The 16,984-nt window shown below is 31.1% G+C and overlaps 1 protein-coding gene across 1 annotated transcript; it reads left to right on the top strand.

Annotated features, from left to right (window-relative positions):
• Nucleotides 1–7,158: 7,158 nt before the first annotated feature.
• Nucleotides 7,159–15,631, top strand: LOC134262444 (neurocan core protein-like). The gene is made up of 6 exons (XM_062744838.1): nt 7,159–7,301; nt 11,484–11,574; nt 12,328–12,504; nt 13,196–13,275; nt 13,956–14,052; nt 15,081–15,631. Exons 1-6 carry the CDS (start codon nt 7,248–7,250, stop codon nt 15,317–15,319), a joined length of 738 nt encoding a protein of 245 aa, XP_062600822.1. The 5' UTR covers nt 7,159–7,247; the 3' UTR covers nt 15,320–15,631.
• Nucleotides 15,632–16,984: the final 1,353 nt, after the last annotated feature.

Below are 16,984 nucleotides of genomic sequence, written 5' to 3'. Positions count from 1 at the left end.
TAAATATATGCGTTTAAAACCTAACACTGCATTGGCAGGTTGATTTTAAGTTTTATTTTTAAGTTTTGTACCTTAATACGGCCAATTCATACAGAAAATTTGCTAGGCTATATATAAACATATTTGTTACGACATTACATGACCTCGTTGATCACGTGACGGTCATTTTTACCTTTTTGAAGAGATTCACATAAATCGCTTCGGTGCAGACCTATAACACAATAATTATCAACTTTTTGTCAAGTTAATAAACTCGTTGCATCCTTGAGAACCCGAAATGTTCTTGGGAAAATTTATACTATTACTCTGATACAAAATATTTCACAATAACTTCAACTTACAGACAAATCAGTGGGTTTTTTTTCCACCCATCATCGACATCTGTTGAAAATCAAAGCCATCATACATTTTTCAGAAGCAATAATCATTTAGAGGGGAAACTCATCTAACAAATTTTCACAAGAGACCTCAAATTTTTCCTCATTAATGACCTGCGCCAGGCTTTTTTTTTACACATATTGTGAATCCTGCTTCTATCCAAGGGTGTTAAAAAGGGACAAATATCAAACGTATATTTTCTTACATGTTTTCAACACGCTGCCTTTTAAACTTAAGAAATAAAATAAAGTTATCTAAATTATTGGGATATATCAAACTTTTTTGAAACGATTAAGACACGTTTATTTTACACTAGGTTTTTGGTTTTTGAAACTTCATATGCAGATTGAATTATGGTGTAAAGTTTTTGACACTCTTCCCATCATTACAGCTCAAGTTTGCAGTGCATTGACGTCATTTTCAATTATAACGCCATGCATTTGTAGTTCAGAGAAGGGCACAGAGTACACTACATTATTCTCTGGGAAGCCTTATCGTACCTACGTAAGCTAATTAAGGCGTCTTAAATCATTACAACATGGAATTACTCAAAGCTTTAAAGCATTTTCGGGATAAGAGATTTGGTCACGCAATCGAATCTCATAATAATAAGGCACTCAAATTTTAAATCCATAAAGATTTTTTTCTTCAAATCTCAACGCTATTAATTAAATGTGTTGAACAAGTCGATCACATTTGAAGTCAATTAGATCGCTTATGAACAATCAATTTATGGTCGCATGACGAACGTGTTTTATAGAGATATAAAAATGCATTGTTCAAATAGTGTCATATAAAGGCAAACATTTGCAAATGTAAATATTATGCTTTAAACTCTCCCAACATTGAGTTTTGTTGAACATCATCGTTTTAAATATATTAGAGGAAAATGAAAATGTTGCAATAAAATTCAATATGATATGAATCAGTTTTAGAATCTTTGTTAGATTTTATAACATTAGACATAGGGTGATAGCATCGTCATTGAATTGCGCGGTGTGGGGAGCAGTGATAAAAAATTACTTACCGGGAAAATGAGAGAAAAATTCTTGAATGGGCATAAAACATACAATCAATCAATCATTCAAATCATTATGATGAAAATTTTCTTTAACCTTTTGCAATATATTTACTTAATTGGAACCAACAATTCAATTTTTTCGAAGAGAAATTTTCAATATCCAGTCAGATATTTACCCTTTGTACATATTTCCTTATGAACAAAAGACCATTTAATTGCTACAGTTTGAATTATAAGCGTGATTGCTTAAACTGCATTATTGTAATGCATATAAGTCTTACTCTGTCCCAATCTTTTATGTCATAGGTCGAACCAGAATGGTGCCGTGGTCCTGTTTTCATAGTTAATTTCACAACATATATATAACACATATAATAACCTATAGACATACACCTATTCTCTTCAAGCATTCTTCCACTCAGTTCAGAATACAAAAATCTAGCTGTGAGAGAGTTGAACATCCTTCTATTCAACCTGAAACCTTAATGCAGTTTGGAATAGATTATCTCAAGACTGCCAGAACAGGAAAATATATATTCACGATTCTACTAAGATTATTGCCGATATAAACAGAAATGCCGCTGACATTATTCTCCAATAAATCAGAAACGTTTTCAAAAAATTATCGAATCAGAAACACGTATCAAACCTGTGCAGTTAAAATTTACATTTGATTTTAAAATATTTACATTTTCAGTGTCTTTGTTTGATATAAAATTACAAATTGTAAATGTACTTTATTTCCCCTCAATGTTTTGGCGCGGTTCCAAAAAAATCACGTGCAGGGCGGAACAAACGGCTAGACAGAAGCAAGGCTTGGAGCATGTGGATTGGCGGAATCAAAGCATGTAAATATAAGGAATAACTGTCAGATTTTTTCAATTTCATGACGATGATCAATCGATTGGCTTGCGTGATAATTTTATGCATAAACGCCTTCTGCGGTTTATACAAATTATCACGCAACCCAATCGATTGATCACATCATGAAATCGGAAAATAAGACAGCTATTCCTTAAATGAAATACATATGTAGACCACATCGATGTGTCGTCTTTTGCAATTTAAACACTGTATATTGCAAAAAGTAGCTGATGAATGTAGGTTTGTAAAGCGAAGTGGGGCTGTGTCCCGGACCTCCCTACGCCATATTTAAACTCCGTGATTTTAGTGATAAATTGGTAAAATAGGAAATTGATTTTGTTGTTGTATATTCCAGAAGATTAATCTATATAAGCGACAAACAGATTTATATTTAATTTAATGCTAATTTTAATGAGGCAAAAGCACAAGTCGTCTGCATTCATTCACAGGTTAACAAAAAAAATTACACTCTGGTGCTAAATGGAACAGCATCATCGCAGCGTGGTGACCTAATTCGTTTCTCTATATAGAGAAACGATCAGTCGTATTCTAGAGCTGCTTAGTAGAATAGAAATAGAGTCCTTGTTGTCGTGAATGATGCAGAATAACCTCCTCGTTCCTGAAATGTTGTTTGAAATATAAACGTCCGGCTAAGGCCTCGGCTTTTATCTTTCAAACAACATTTCTCAACCTGAGAGGTTATCCTGCAACATTCAGGAAAACGCGGATTTAATTTCTTAATTAATATCTTAAAAAAATTGTAAATACCTTTGGGTATATTACGAGAAATCAACATGTTTCTCTAAATGTTTACTGGGTGTGTAACTGTATCCTTTAATTTTAAAAACAAAACAAGATATTGATTCAAATACTAGTATTTGATGCCATGCGACGTGATGAAAAGGTTTTTTTCTATAGATTTATATCATATTTATTTTTAATACAGAGAGTCCTTTCATAAATCTTGCATGATAAACTAACAATAAACAAAGAAAACGAATTCGCAGCGGGTATCAAAAGGAATGATAGACTTAATATAATGCATAGTTAAAGGTGAAGATAAACAAACGGTGATCGATTTAAAGAAATTATAAACATAAAACATGCATGAAAAGAGCAAAAAAATTGGACACCCTGGGAATTCCAGGCTTTTCAGATGGTTAAAATGAGTAGGCAAACTTAACATTATTCCCTAAATATGTTTTCATTTTCTTAATATGTCAGTGTTTTCCTCTTTTAATATGAATTCTAGTCAATTAAAGTAACATTTGCCTTCTGAACTGAAGATCAGCTCTCCTGCGTAAAGCAAATAATCAAAGACAGGCCTTTATGTGTAAATATGTATTATAAATCTATTGATAAAGCCTTTGAAATCCTTTTCTGATAAAACAGTTCTAAAAACATCAAACACATTTCTCAGTCTTTCTTTCATACAAAGTGCATTTTATTTATATTAATAAATTGTTATTTTCATTGTTAGTATTTGTCAATACTTTTTTGTAGTCCATCTTTAGTATATTCATGTAATACCGCAATTGATTGTTGTAAGTATACAGTATACATTAATATACTTTCAGATTTTAAAAAAGAAAACGAATAATTGCATATTTAAATACAAAGAAAGTTTGAGAAAATTCAAGAAAATAGACTGACTTTGATCCTTAGCAAATTTATCCCCAATAAATGTGGTAAAAGATCAATTGTAAACAGCACATTTTTGTTACTTTAGAAGATCAACTGATCAGAAGTGTGGTGCATATGAATAGCTGCTGGCATGATTGGCTTGGATGTAAATAAAATGGTCCTGAACTGCTTTTGATTTAAGGTGCCATTTGGGACAAAGTCCTCTCCCCTAAAATTTACAACAAGAATGGTAATTTGCGAGCAAATTTTGCTCAGAGGAAAGGAAAATTGTTGCTTTCAGAAATATAACTCCATATTTTTTTTTAGAAGCTTTATTACCGAAATATGATAATCAGTTTCTTAACCACGTTTAACAAACATGTTGACCAATGTACACCGATTTGCACAGAACATATTAAACCACAAATGAACACACACAATTGGGTTACACTTTCTCTCTAACTCCGTTGCAAGGGGATAAAAAAACCTCTTCCTTCGTACATGTGTGATAGGAGGATTTATTTCTTATATTAAAAGACACAATGAGTCAAAATCATGTCTTTCTTTTAAGATATCTGTAGCATACAGAGAGAAACATGAAAATTATGAGAATATAGCTAAGAGATGACAATTAAACTGCAAGAAAAAATTGCACGATATACAAACAGAGGTTGTATCTACCGTTAAGTTGCATTCGTGTTTGTCAAGGTTACGCCACTTTCATTTTTAGCTCAAACTTGTAAATAACATTCAACTGGAGCATGCAAAGGTGAAAAATATGTTCTAACGACGTTTTTAAAAGATTTTTCCCGTTGCCATGACAACAATATCACCAAAGAAATTTTGCTTTTCCTGTTTTTGGAGAATAAGGCAATCCAATATTTCAACAAATAAAGTAATCAAAATACCTTAACTTATCACGTTCAGAGAACACATTCATGGAAAAATGGCTAAAAATCATTTTTTTTCATAAGTATTTATGAAACTGTTGCTAAGGCAATAGATTTCCTTGCATACCAGTCCCTTAACACCTCTAAAATATTTTTAATTGTGCTTAAACATAAGGTAGTACAACATCTTTTATCTACCAAAGGCTTTTGAAAAAATAAAATTTTGACTTTCCATTCAATGTTCGATGCTTGCTGATTTAACTCTTGATATTGAAATTTGGAGCTGTATATGTATTAAAAGTAGTTTCAACAGAAAAATCATTTAAATATTTCTTGATTATTCAACTGATCATGTCTTGCTTAGGAGCTTTCAAAAATGAGTTCTGCTTTTTGAAATAAACTAGTACATTTCCTTAAATCGGTACATCCTTTAAATACTCAAACATTGATTTTTAAAATTTGAATGGTAGAAATATTATATAGTTAGAAAAAAATCAGTTCAGAAACAGTGTATAGGGAAATATTTCATCAAAATCAAATATATCTCTTATACATAAATGATCATAAAAAGTGTCTGATGTTTTTAAAACTAAAGACAGTTTTTATCTAAATATAAAATATGAATGCTTTAAGCCATTGGTTTTCCTGAACATATTTTGTTCATTGATGCGTTTGACTATTTATATTGAATTTGAGATCAACTTCATCTAAGGAGGAAAATATCACTTAACGAGGCCCAATCTAATTGAAAATTACAAAAGCAGAATGACAAGAACTTTAAATCTTAGAAAAATTTTTGTATGTATTATGTTAAGAAAAATTAGAATAAAATTTTGTTACCTTGCCTTTATTGTAGTTAAATGGGGGCACATTCAAGGTATGGATCATTTTTCGTGTATATATTTATACACAATTACCACATACTAAAACTCCCCAATAAACAAAGTAATTGACAAATAAAAAAAAATGATGATATTTTTTGTTTTTCACATATATCATGCGATGTTCATTCCTCTTTAAAAAATGAAAAGGAATTGGAGGAAGACTTTATTGCAGTAAAAAGGGAACCTATCAAAACACAAAAATAGGATTTAATTTATCCAACTAGATATTTTTATAAGTCTCAGTGGGTTCGAATAATTGTAACACCGTATTAGTTTTTAAAAATTAAATAATTCTTACTATAAGAAATATTTCTCTCTCCATGCTTTATTTTTTTTCTTAACACACGACTTTGTTTTACGTGGAAAAAAAGGGGGGGGGGTAAAAAGGCGACAAAATTACGGATTTTACTATCATGTATTATATAGAAAAATAAGATATTTTGGTGGTTGCATTTGAATGATTCAGAGACTTACATGTATTTTTGAACTCAAGCTAATCCATGCATATTTAAGTCCGCAGTAAAAAGGTGTGTGCATAAAGTCTTTAATATGTTGATGAGAAAGACTAAACTCGTTTACATTTGGTTGCAGTGTTTGCTTGTTTTTTCTAACTCACTAATTGAAATAATATAAGATAAAATGAATGAATCTGTACCACGAAGTTGATACCTCAAAGTAAATTATGTTCTACAGTTGATTATTAATTCAAAAAAATTAAAACATGTAAATGATAGAAATGCCAGAAAAAGTCAGCTTTCAACATGCACAGTCTGTAGAGCTACCAGGTAAGCAAGATCAGCGAAACATTTTAACGCCATTTGACGTCATTTTAATTATGACGTTATTTTTTTGAATTGTGACGGCAATCAAGGGCACTGTGAGGTGCCTGAATCGACGCTGTGTTAAAACGTATGCGCAGATGAAGTAGATCGGACCTCGTTATACGGACGTCGACTCTGATAAACGATGTAAAGCAATGACATAAGGAAAGGAGAACATGGAATTCAGAGGTGTCCGTGTTTTATATACTTTTTCTAATGTTTGTAATGCATATTGATATTTTAGGATCGAATAAACACTTCATTTATTTTATTTAGAATGTCATTCGTTTTAAAGACCCACTGTTCATCCATTGTTATCTTTGTATGAAATACAATGCAATATTAATGATATGGCTTTTTGAATTGACAAGATGATAGAAATTCATAGAATAACTTTGTTTAGGATTGTGGTGGCATCAAACATTTGAATCATTATCTCTTATTCAAAAAGTTGAAGGATACGGATACACACTTAATAATCATTTAGAGAATAATGTTGATTCCCCGTGTTTTATCTAAGCTTATTTTCATATTTTGGATATTATCCGTCAATATATTTTTCTGTTCTGGCAGCCTTGAGATAAGCTATGCCAAACTGCAACATGGATATAGGTTAGATAGAAGGATGATCACTTCCTTCATAGATTTCAGTATTTTAAACTGTGTGGAAGAATGCCTTAAAAGAAAAAGGTGCAAGTCAATAAGTTATTACAAAGGGGCTAATTATTGTGAAATTAACTATGAGAGCAGGAATACAGCGTCATTTATGTATGTGCAAGGTTCTGGTTGGATTTACAGCGACATAGAGGATTGGGACAAAGTAAGCTATCTGTAACTATGAGAGAGAAAGTGTGTATAATATATATATACTTTACGTACGATTGTAAGAACATTATCCTCAGAGCTACACAAAATTTTAACTCTGCTCGCCTCTCTGCTCTGACGGAAATGTTCATTTTTTTGTCATCTTAATCAGATTTCTCTACTATGAAAAAAAAATATGATCTCCTTGTTTGCTATTTAAATTCCAGTAGAACGTCATTGAATGAATTAAGAAAGTAAAGGATGCATGCATATCTAAGAAATAAACAACGTTATTTAGTGAACATGGCGTTATGAATAGCAATTGCTCTGCTGGCATAGCGCGCATCATGGAAAATATGCCAGCAAATCGAGCTGTTGTTATTCATAATGCCATATTCACTAAATAATCGTTGTTTATTACTTATATTTGCATTCTTTGATGTTGTCAAGAATATCAGAGGAAATTCTGACTTACATAAGGATGCGGCTTGTTGTCTTCAGTAATGAAAAACGCACGGCTTAAAAATTAATATTTTTCTGATCATTGCACTTTTTTTCTAATAAATCACAAACAATTTATAAAGTACAAGCCTCTTTTAAAACACAGTTATCTGGATACAAGCTGCGCCGTCGTCACATTCTCTTAATTTTTGTTTTGATGCAGATGTGACGTCATCGATCAACGTTATTGAAACCCTCTGACAAAAATCAATAATTTAACCGTTTGCTGAAAAAAGAGAATGCTTTAATAATCATTCTAACTCCAGAATACTTTTCTATATGATTTTTAATTTTTTTTTCTATTTATTTTTAAGAGCTGAAACCGTTCTTGAAATATAGACATAGATCTACTATTAAATTAAAGAAATTTTGCTTTTTCTGAATGTTTTATCACCCTAGTGTGAAGAGTTATCGTTCTTTGTACAAATATGCAAAAATGTGATAAGAAAAAATAAAAATATGGCAATTCTCTTCAATTTTTAAAATTTTTATTATACAATTAAATACATTGACCAAAATTAAATTTTTAAAGATATAAATCAGCAAATTTAAATTGTTCTGAATTTCTTTTATTCCAAAAATTATTATTAAAAACTTATAGTTATTCCTTTTACGAAACATTTCATATATATACTTCTCAACACTTTTTATGTAGGTAGTAGAGCTTGCACAGCACGAGTGTGATAGAGCAATTGCACTTAGCGCAGAAGCAACTGCGTCTATAAGCCTATGAATGCAATTAATGACTACATGTTCATAGTGGAAGAGTGCAGTGGATATGCAAATCTATACATATAATCAAAACTATTTTTACATTTACTACTTGTTCACTGAAACTTAGTACGTAGTACGTAGTTATTGATTTTCGGTCTGCATCAGTTACATTGTAACCTTACCATCGACTCATTAATAATAAAAAAGAAAACTAGAAACTCTTGTTGCTACAGCAACAAAGAAGGTCTTCCGTTCTCTTCTATTTATCAGCATGAATGAGCTTTTATCTATGTTAAAAAGGCATATAATATTTTAAATGATTTCAGGAAAACAAACGGCCGGAGGTGTAACTTACCAAGATTCGATTCTCGACGTTACTTTAGACAATTATAGTCTTAATAACATTTACAAAAATCATTTTCAATTTTTTATCACTTTCTGTGACGACCGGAAGTGACGGCGAACGCATTTTACCCTATATCTGTTGCCCAATCTTCATGATTTATTATTCATATAAGTTTAGTGTTCTGATCTGTTACGGTTTAAGTGATCTCGTAATGTTATCTTCTTATTTTGTGGACAAGAAATCACGTGACCGGAAGTAAATTTTTGAAAAAGATATTGAGGTTACTTTAGACATTTCAGTCTGAATAACATGCCCTCAAATCATTTCAAATGCTCTTTTTATAAAAAAAAAATAATTATGGGATAGTACGATACTAAATTTATGCAGTTTTTCTCTCATAACCGGAAGTTGTCGTTATTGTTTCCAGTGGTACTGACATACTTCAAAACTACAAATAAGATGCTATAATGTGATGCAAAAAAAGTTTCAATAAAGAAAAGTTGAATTTTTCAATTTCTTTTATCACTTCCTGTGACAACCGGGAGTGATGGAGGACAATCTTATCCCAACTGATTTTGCCTACTCATCAAGATCTGTCATTCCTATAAGTTTGGCATCTTAATCTCTTACCGTTTATGAGATCTAGCTACCATAACTTCTCATTTTGAGGACAGAAAATCATGCGACCAGAAGTGAATTTTACAAAGATATTTGAGGTTTCTGTAGACATATGCAGTCTTAATAACATATCCAAAAATCATTACAAATACTTTATCTATAAGTTATTATTAGTGGGAAAGAAAAATACTCAAATTATGCAGTTTTTCTCTTATAACCGGAAGTTGCCTTTTTTTCCGGTAGGACTAACATATTTTGAAACTACAAATAAGAAGCTATAATGTGATGCAAAAAAAGTTTCAGAAAAGAAAAGTTCAAATTTTCGATTTCTTTGATCACTTCCTGTGACGACCGGAAGTGACGGCGGACAATCTTTTTTCCCAATAATTTTGCATACTCATCAAGTCCTATTACTAGCATAAGTTTGGTGTCTTTATCTCTTACTGTTTACGAGATCTAGCTATGATAACTTCTCATTTTGAGGACAGGAAATCACGCAACCGGAAGTGAATTTTACAAAGATATTTGACATTACTGTAGACATTTGCAGTCTAAATAACATATTCAAAAATCATTACAAATACTTCATGTATAAAAAATATTTATGGGAAAGAAAAATACTCAAAATATGCATTTTTCCTCTTCTAACCAGAAGTTGTCGTTTTTGTTTCCGGTGGGACTGACATATTTTGAAACTACAAATAAGATGCTGTAATGTGATGCAATAAAGTTTCAAAAAAAATTTCAAATTTTCGATTTTTTTGATCACTTCCTGTGACAACCGGAAGTGACGGCGGACAATTTCAACCCAAATGGTTTTGCCTACTTATCAAGATCTATTACTCATATAAGTTTGGTGTCTTAATCTCTTACCGTTTCTGAGATATTACTCGGACAAAATATTTTTGGAAAAAATGGAAATCGGACATATCTGACGACCGGAAGTGAATTCTGAAAATCTGAAAACTACATTTGAAAGATATTTTAATTCTCTATCATCCCTGTAAATTTCATGAGAATCTGTTCAGTCATATCTGAGAAATCGTCAAAAAAAGAAATTTCAAAAGGGGAAAAAAATAATAAAAAGAAACAGTGGAATCACTATAAGGTCTTCCGTCAGAAACGGAAGACCTTAAAAAGAGGAATTCCTAATTATTTCTTAATTTTATCTATTATTAGTGTTTTCAAAACGTAAACGCTATTTTACAAAAAATATTGTCTTATTTATTAAGATTTCTTACAGAACACAAACAATTCAACAACTTTTTCCCACATATACAAGATAAACTAGGCAAATATTTTTTTTCAGGAATAATGACGTTTTATTTATTTATTTATTTATTTTGCTTCATTCCATTAATGTTGCTGATGCTTTTCATAAACTGTTTGCGGGATTATATTTGCCCTGTGCAGTTTTCGCACATTAACTATTGCAAATAATTTCATCCACTTTCAAATTCGCCCAATCACAGTTCTATTTAAGAAATTATACTCTTTTAAGTCGCCCATTTTAAATTCGCCCACCTGTAAGTAGGACGATTAATTTCAAGTAAATCTATTCACTCAAGTTAATCTATTCACTCAAGTTAATCTATTCACTCAAGTTAATCTATTCACTCAAAACAATTTAAAAAGCATGGTGCATAAGGACAGTGAAAAATATTTACAGCCTATAATTTCAGGTCAGAGGTATAAGCATATGATATAGATAATCAGAAAATGAAATTGGAGGGGAAAAAAGAAAAACACATGATACATCTAATTAAATCAAAAATGAAATAAATGAGGGGAAAATCATGGAGGACAGACTAAATCATATAATTTTAATATAAACATACAGAGTTTTTTTAGTGTCTTAGCTGAAAGGGGCGAAAATTTCCCCTTATAAAAGGTTTGTTTTAACAGAAAATTTAACATTTAAATTGAACTATTGACTACATTTAGTTTTGGACAAAGCGATAATTAATGAAAATGTGAGTATGATATAGAAAGACAAAATGTTTCTGCATTTATATTTAGGAACTCATTGGACCTTGCTCGAAGGCAAACTGTAATGACAACCAAACATGTCAGCAGCTTCCGTTCGGGGAATTTAAGTGCATTTTGTCAGGTAAGAGCTTAAAATTCTCTTTCTCTTTACCAATGTGGCTAGCTACATGTACATGTGTATATAAATGTTTATCTAGGACTTTTATTGTGACTATGTAGGAAAATGTAGAATGTGTTTGTTTCTTGAGTTAATTCGAATAATATCCTGGTTAAATCAAGGACTTACGGGAATTTACCCCGGGTTTTATTCGGTCGAAAGCCGAAACACAACCCGGGTTAAATACCCATACACCCTTGATTGTACGTAGATAAGTTTTATTTGTTACCTTATTCCCATAAATATCCTTTGTAAACATCAGTCTTAAAAATGTGTCTCAATATATCGATAAAATAACTACGTACATTGTACTTCAATGCATCGTGAGGTCATGTTATTTGGTTTTTATCATAGAGAGAGTATACATTGTGACGTCATGCTTTATGTACCCCGGCTCAAATTGGTGCATGGAAATTTTCATTCGACAATGCAACACACAGTGATTTGATACTTTTTATCAAATGTTTTAATTAGGATATTGCCATAACAGAACAACACAAAAACTTTTTTTTTCATAGGTATATAAAATTTGTGCTTGCTCAAATATTTGAAATTGTTCATTGATAAAAGGCACGCATCTGTGAGATATATGTTGAAATAGCTAGACATCTATAAAATAAATGAAGCAATTTTTTAATTTGTTTTCTTAAATTGACAATAAAATTAAATTTCAAATAAAAGTACAAATATTAGCCTATGCTATTTCTAATAACAAAGACTGTGGAGTTCCTAGGAGTGAAAATGTAACCCTTGACGCCGTAAAAAGGTGGGATGGAATTGGAATCCAAAGGAGAATACATATAAAATGTGCAGAAAACTATAAACAAACTGGGTCACAGCAGTTCATATGCCAATCAAACGGAAAATGGAGGACTGATTTAATCTGCGAAAAAGGTACGTTGACTGACTAATGCTGACTGACGTTTTTTTTTTTTTTATTTCATTATTTCAACTCCAAATTGTCCACAGGTTTTTATGTTATTTCCCGATCATGACAAGGGACACACGGCGGTTAAGCTGGAATTGGTTACTTACAGCCGATCCCACCTCTGATGTTTTAGAGATCCGTGTTTGCTCTGCTCCTGATTTATATTGTTTGAATGAACTTTTGAACTCAAATACAGTTCCTTATCTCTAAATATATAATGTATTCATATCTATATTCTCAATAAACGAAAAAAGGATATCAATTCATTCATTCGTTGCATAGTTCCTGTCTTACAATACATCTGTTTGTTCAGCGTGCAAAAATAAGAGTTCTGTCATATGAATGTAAAATCAATGTTTTTATAGTGTATTCTGTTTAATTATTTAAATTCTTTGGGACAAATGTTCATGGTCATCAACAATTTACGTGTTTGTGTATACGTAACTATGGTGGTTACAAAATAGGCATAAAGAATATACATATACACGTACAAAAAATTCGTTTTTTTCACTGGCTTCAATACAATAAAGGGAAACATATTCAGAATAATATAAATCTCGGTCATGGTCAATGATTGTTAAGTCAAATTTAATTAACATGATTTGTAAACATTTCATTTCTTTCACTAATTGATTATTTGTATTGTTTCTATTTCAGGCTGTGATAAGGGTTGGAGTGAATTCGAAAATCATTGTTACTATAAATACGAAACAAGTGTTACATGGCAAGAAGCCAAGGTATGTGAACAAATAACAGAAACTACAATAAGGTTACGGTATTTAAAAGAAAACACGATTTTAGACAAAACACTTACCCAAAAAGGAGAAATGTTTTGTTTTTAAATACCTATATCCTCAGTTAATTTTCCTTCCAAGATCAATTTGATGTAGAAAATAACTCAAAAATTATTTACCTAATCTTTTTTTTCATTCTGTATAATTCAAATCAATGACAAATCATATTTAGTTATAGTACAAACATTTTTGTGAAAGTTATATACGCCAAAAATTGTATTTAAAGACAATATCAAGGTATCCTATCAACTTGATATCTGACATGGAACAATTCTTTGAATAAACATCAAGGTACAGTTTTTACAAAAAAAATGCAACTAATGAACAAGTGTTAAAAGATAATGAAAACAGACATAATAAATGCATTGGATTTTTTTTTTTGAGTAAGTTTATACAGATGCGACAATCAATTAATTTAACATGTTTTACAAAGTTTAATAAAACTTCCTTGAAATTTTCATAGTTTTTTAATCTCAAAATTTTATTTTCGGATAAACTTTATGTTGTATAAGATCTTAGCTTTTTGCTCTCAAACTTGAGAACTTTAAAGGCTTCTTATTCATATTTGTACGATTCATTTTACTATAAACAGCTATGATTAAATGATTGCTAAAACATTACAGGAAAAATGTGAAAAGAAAAATGCTTATCTGGTAGAAGTGAACGAAGAAAAGGAAAATGATTTTCTTCAAAAGACCTTCTTACAGATCATTGAAAGTAGTAAGTTTTATACTGTAAAGCACGGTAATACTTTTTCATATAGCAAAGTTTCTGGATCCTTTGAATTTAACATGCTAGATCCGTAATAATACCCCCGCTCTGAAGGTGAGGTGGGTATACTGTTTTACCATTGTATGTCTCTGAGGATGTGTTTGTGTGAGGGTGTGTGTGTCTGTCTGTAACAGATTTCTGGACGCAGTTTTCTCATCAACTACTCATTGCAGATGCTTGAAATTTTAGTATAATCTTTGTTAAGGCATGCCATGAGGTAGGATAAATTTCTGTACGAATCTAATATTATCTTCCTATTTATCCTTATACTTTGGATAAGAAAGGTTTTATTATCAATTGAATTTTCTATATAAATAATTAAGGAAATAAAGTCAGTTCTATTATCAAATTTTGGGGTCTTTAAAAGTTCGTTATTGAAGATTTCAATTTGAATTTTTTCCCTTTAAGAAACTCAAAATCAGTTCGCTGTATCGATATTCATGATTCGTTATAACCATTAATTTTTGCAAGGAGTTGTTAAGAATTATTCCGGGGAATCCGACTATTTTCGTTTTTTCCGTGAATACGCTATATACATGTTCGTTCTGAACGTGTTTAGTAAATTGATAGAATTGTTAGCTTAATTGATATTCTGATGAATATTTATGCTGTTTTCTTGCATACATACATTTGTATTTACATGTACAATAGGTATAATTTATTTGTTTTTTAATATCTTAAAGATACATATTTAAAGAAATAAAATTAAATAATAAAAAAATAAATAATATCAGGATTTTCTAAGTTTGTGATTGAAACACGATAACTAGTATTGCTGTTATTTTTTTTTTCATTTCCCTAACGTGCTATACAGTTAAAAAATCATAACCTTGTGTAGCAATTATAAAAAGTACATGTACTAGTATACTTGTAAGAAATGTAATTCATTTTCCAAAAAAGTGTAAGCATGATACTTTTACTACGCTTCAATGATTTTGACGAATCACGATGAATTCTTTACTGGTTTGAAATTCCAGGTGCCTGTAGTGGAGATTACACCTGTCCTGCGTGGATCGGAGCTAATGACATCGATACAGAGGGTGAATTTATCTGGAGTAAATCAAAAGAAAATGTTAGGTTCTTCAATTGGCATCCTAATGAGCCCAACAATGGAGTATTTTTCAACCAGGACTGCGCTGTACTCCTTCATACAGGCCAGTGGGATGATGGGACATGTTCCTCTAAAATACCATTTATTTGTGAGAAAGAGTTGTAGATTTCTCTGCGTAAAGGCTTTATTTTTTTAATATTTGAATTTAGGGTATCGGATTTTAAATAAATCAATGCTTTGATGCATTTCTATAGTTTATAAAATTGTGCACGTTTTCAGTCAGACAAATCTGACTCGGAGGGGCATTTGCCAATGCCCTATCCCCCTTTGTGTTTTCGCTGTTTAAGCCAGGGACGTAGAAACGGGGGGGGGGGGGGGGGGGGGGGGCATGGTCCCCCCACTTTTTTCCCCCAACATTACCTTTACTATAGAAAATGTTCATTGAAAGGATGGTTGGCCCCCCACTTTGTACCATAGTATAGTGATATCAAGGAATTATAGGATAAAAATTGGAATTGAAAGTTTGCCCCCCCCCCCCCCCCCCCCCCCCCCCACCAACTCGGATTTTTGTGTTTGGGCAATTTTCGTTTTTTTTTTTTTTTTTTTTTTTTGTCAACTTTTTCAGGTAAGTAAAAACAATTTTCTCTGGTTGGCCCCCCACTTTCAAAAACGATGCTACGTGCCTGTAAGCGGAGACCTGACGTTGATAATACAAATAGTTTACAATTGCAATTTACAGAGAGCTGCATGAAGGAGTTAGATTCTTATTAATTCATACGGGAAACTTGTTGCAAAACATTTCAATTTGCCGATATATAAAACATTTAACAATTCCTTTTTAACAAGACATTAGATCATGCACATTTTTATACATTGTACATTTAATTTTCTGATGTCTAGAATATCCAAAAATACGACATCATGTATATGTTAGAAAACGAAATTTTTTTTGTGTTGTTTTTGAATTTTGTTTTATCCATGTATTTGATGTGTCTTTAAAAAACTTTAGAAGTTGTTTCATGTTTAAAATTAACGATGTTTTGATATTTTGAATATTTACCAAATATTTATCCCATAGCAATTTCTCTTTGCATTCAAAGATTGATGTTTTTAATTTACTAATTTGTAATTTAAGTTGAATGTGTATAAATATAGAAAAATTATTACGATTACATACATATTTTTTGTTTTATCAATTTAATTAAATCAATACTTTTTTGTCTTTATCTTATAGCTCTTTACTCAACGGTGAAAGGAACCTCAATATTTATTTCTCTTCATACCACGTATACGTTTACACTAACTTCTTTTAGAGCATGGACCAGCTAATATGACTACTAGTTACTTCCCTCAACGATCTTAAGTGCTGGCAAGATATATTTTTGTATATATAAAAGAAAATATATCTTCATTGCAGAGCTGTTTTAAAGCAAAAACTATTTTTTTTTAATTTGTATTTATATCTAATCATACAGGTCCTCTCAACTATCTAATTCATGAAAAATGACTTATCTGGTGAAACAGTTTTGTGACTGGTCGGTAGGGGATGTTCACTCCTCCATGACATCTGGTTCTTTCTCTGCCACAGAGACCCGCGTTTGCTCTGCACCTATTATGTATTGTTTAATGGACTTTCATGCCAGAATATTGTTCATTATCTCCATATATATTTCATTTATTCAGTTTCAGCAATTACTGTTAAAATTTTGCATTGAAGGGTTTGATGGAATTATGAAAATTGTTTTGTTTTGGAATGGAATATCATAAGTATCATATAATACGATAAAATATGGATGATCTAAAGTTGCAGAAATATAAAATATAACAAAC

This window comes from Saccostrea cucullata, unplaced genomic scaffold, assembly GCF_032062105.1.
Source record: "Saccostrea cucullata isolate Sc308-1 unplaced genomic scaffold, CSIRO_AGI_Scuc_v1 ctg1255, whole genome shotgun sequence".
NCBI lineage: Eukaryota > Metazoa > Mollusca > Bivalvia > Ostreida > Ostreidae > Saccostrea > Saccostrea cuccullata.
This window is presented reverse-complemented; position numbering and strand designations above follow the sequence as displayed.

Coding starts and splice junctions, on each gene's coding strand:
- LOC134262444 (XM_062744838.1), top strand. CDS start 7,248: ATGTATGTGCAAGGTTCTGGTTGGATTTACAGCGACATAGAGGATTGG. Junction 11,575..12,327: donor ATTTAAGTGCATTTTGTCAG/GTAAGAGCTTAA, acceptor CTAATAACAAAG/ACTGTGGAGTTCCTAGGAGT. Junction 14,053..15,080: donor CTTACAGATCATTGAAAGTA/GTAAGTTTTATA, acceptor TTGAAATTCCAG/GTGCCTGTAGTGGAGATTAC.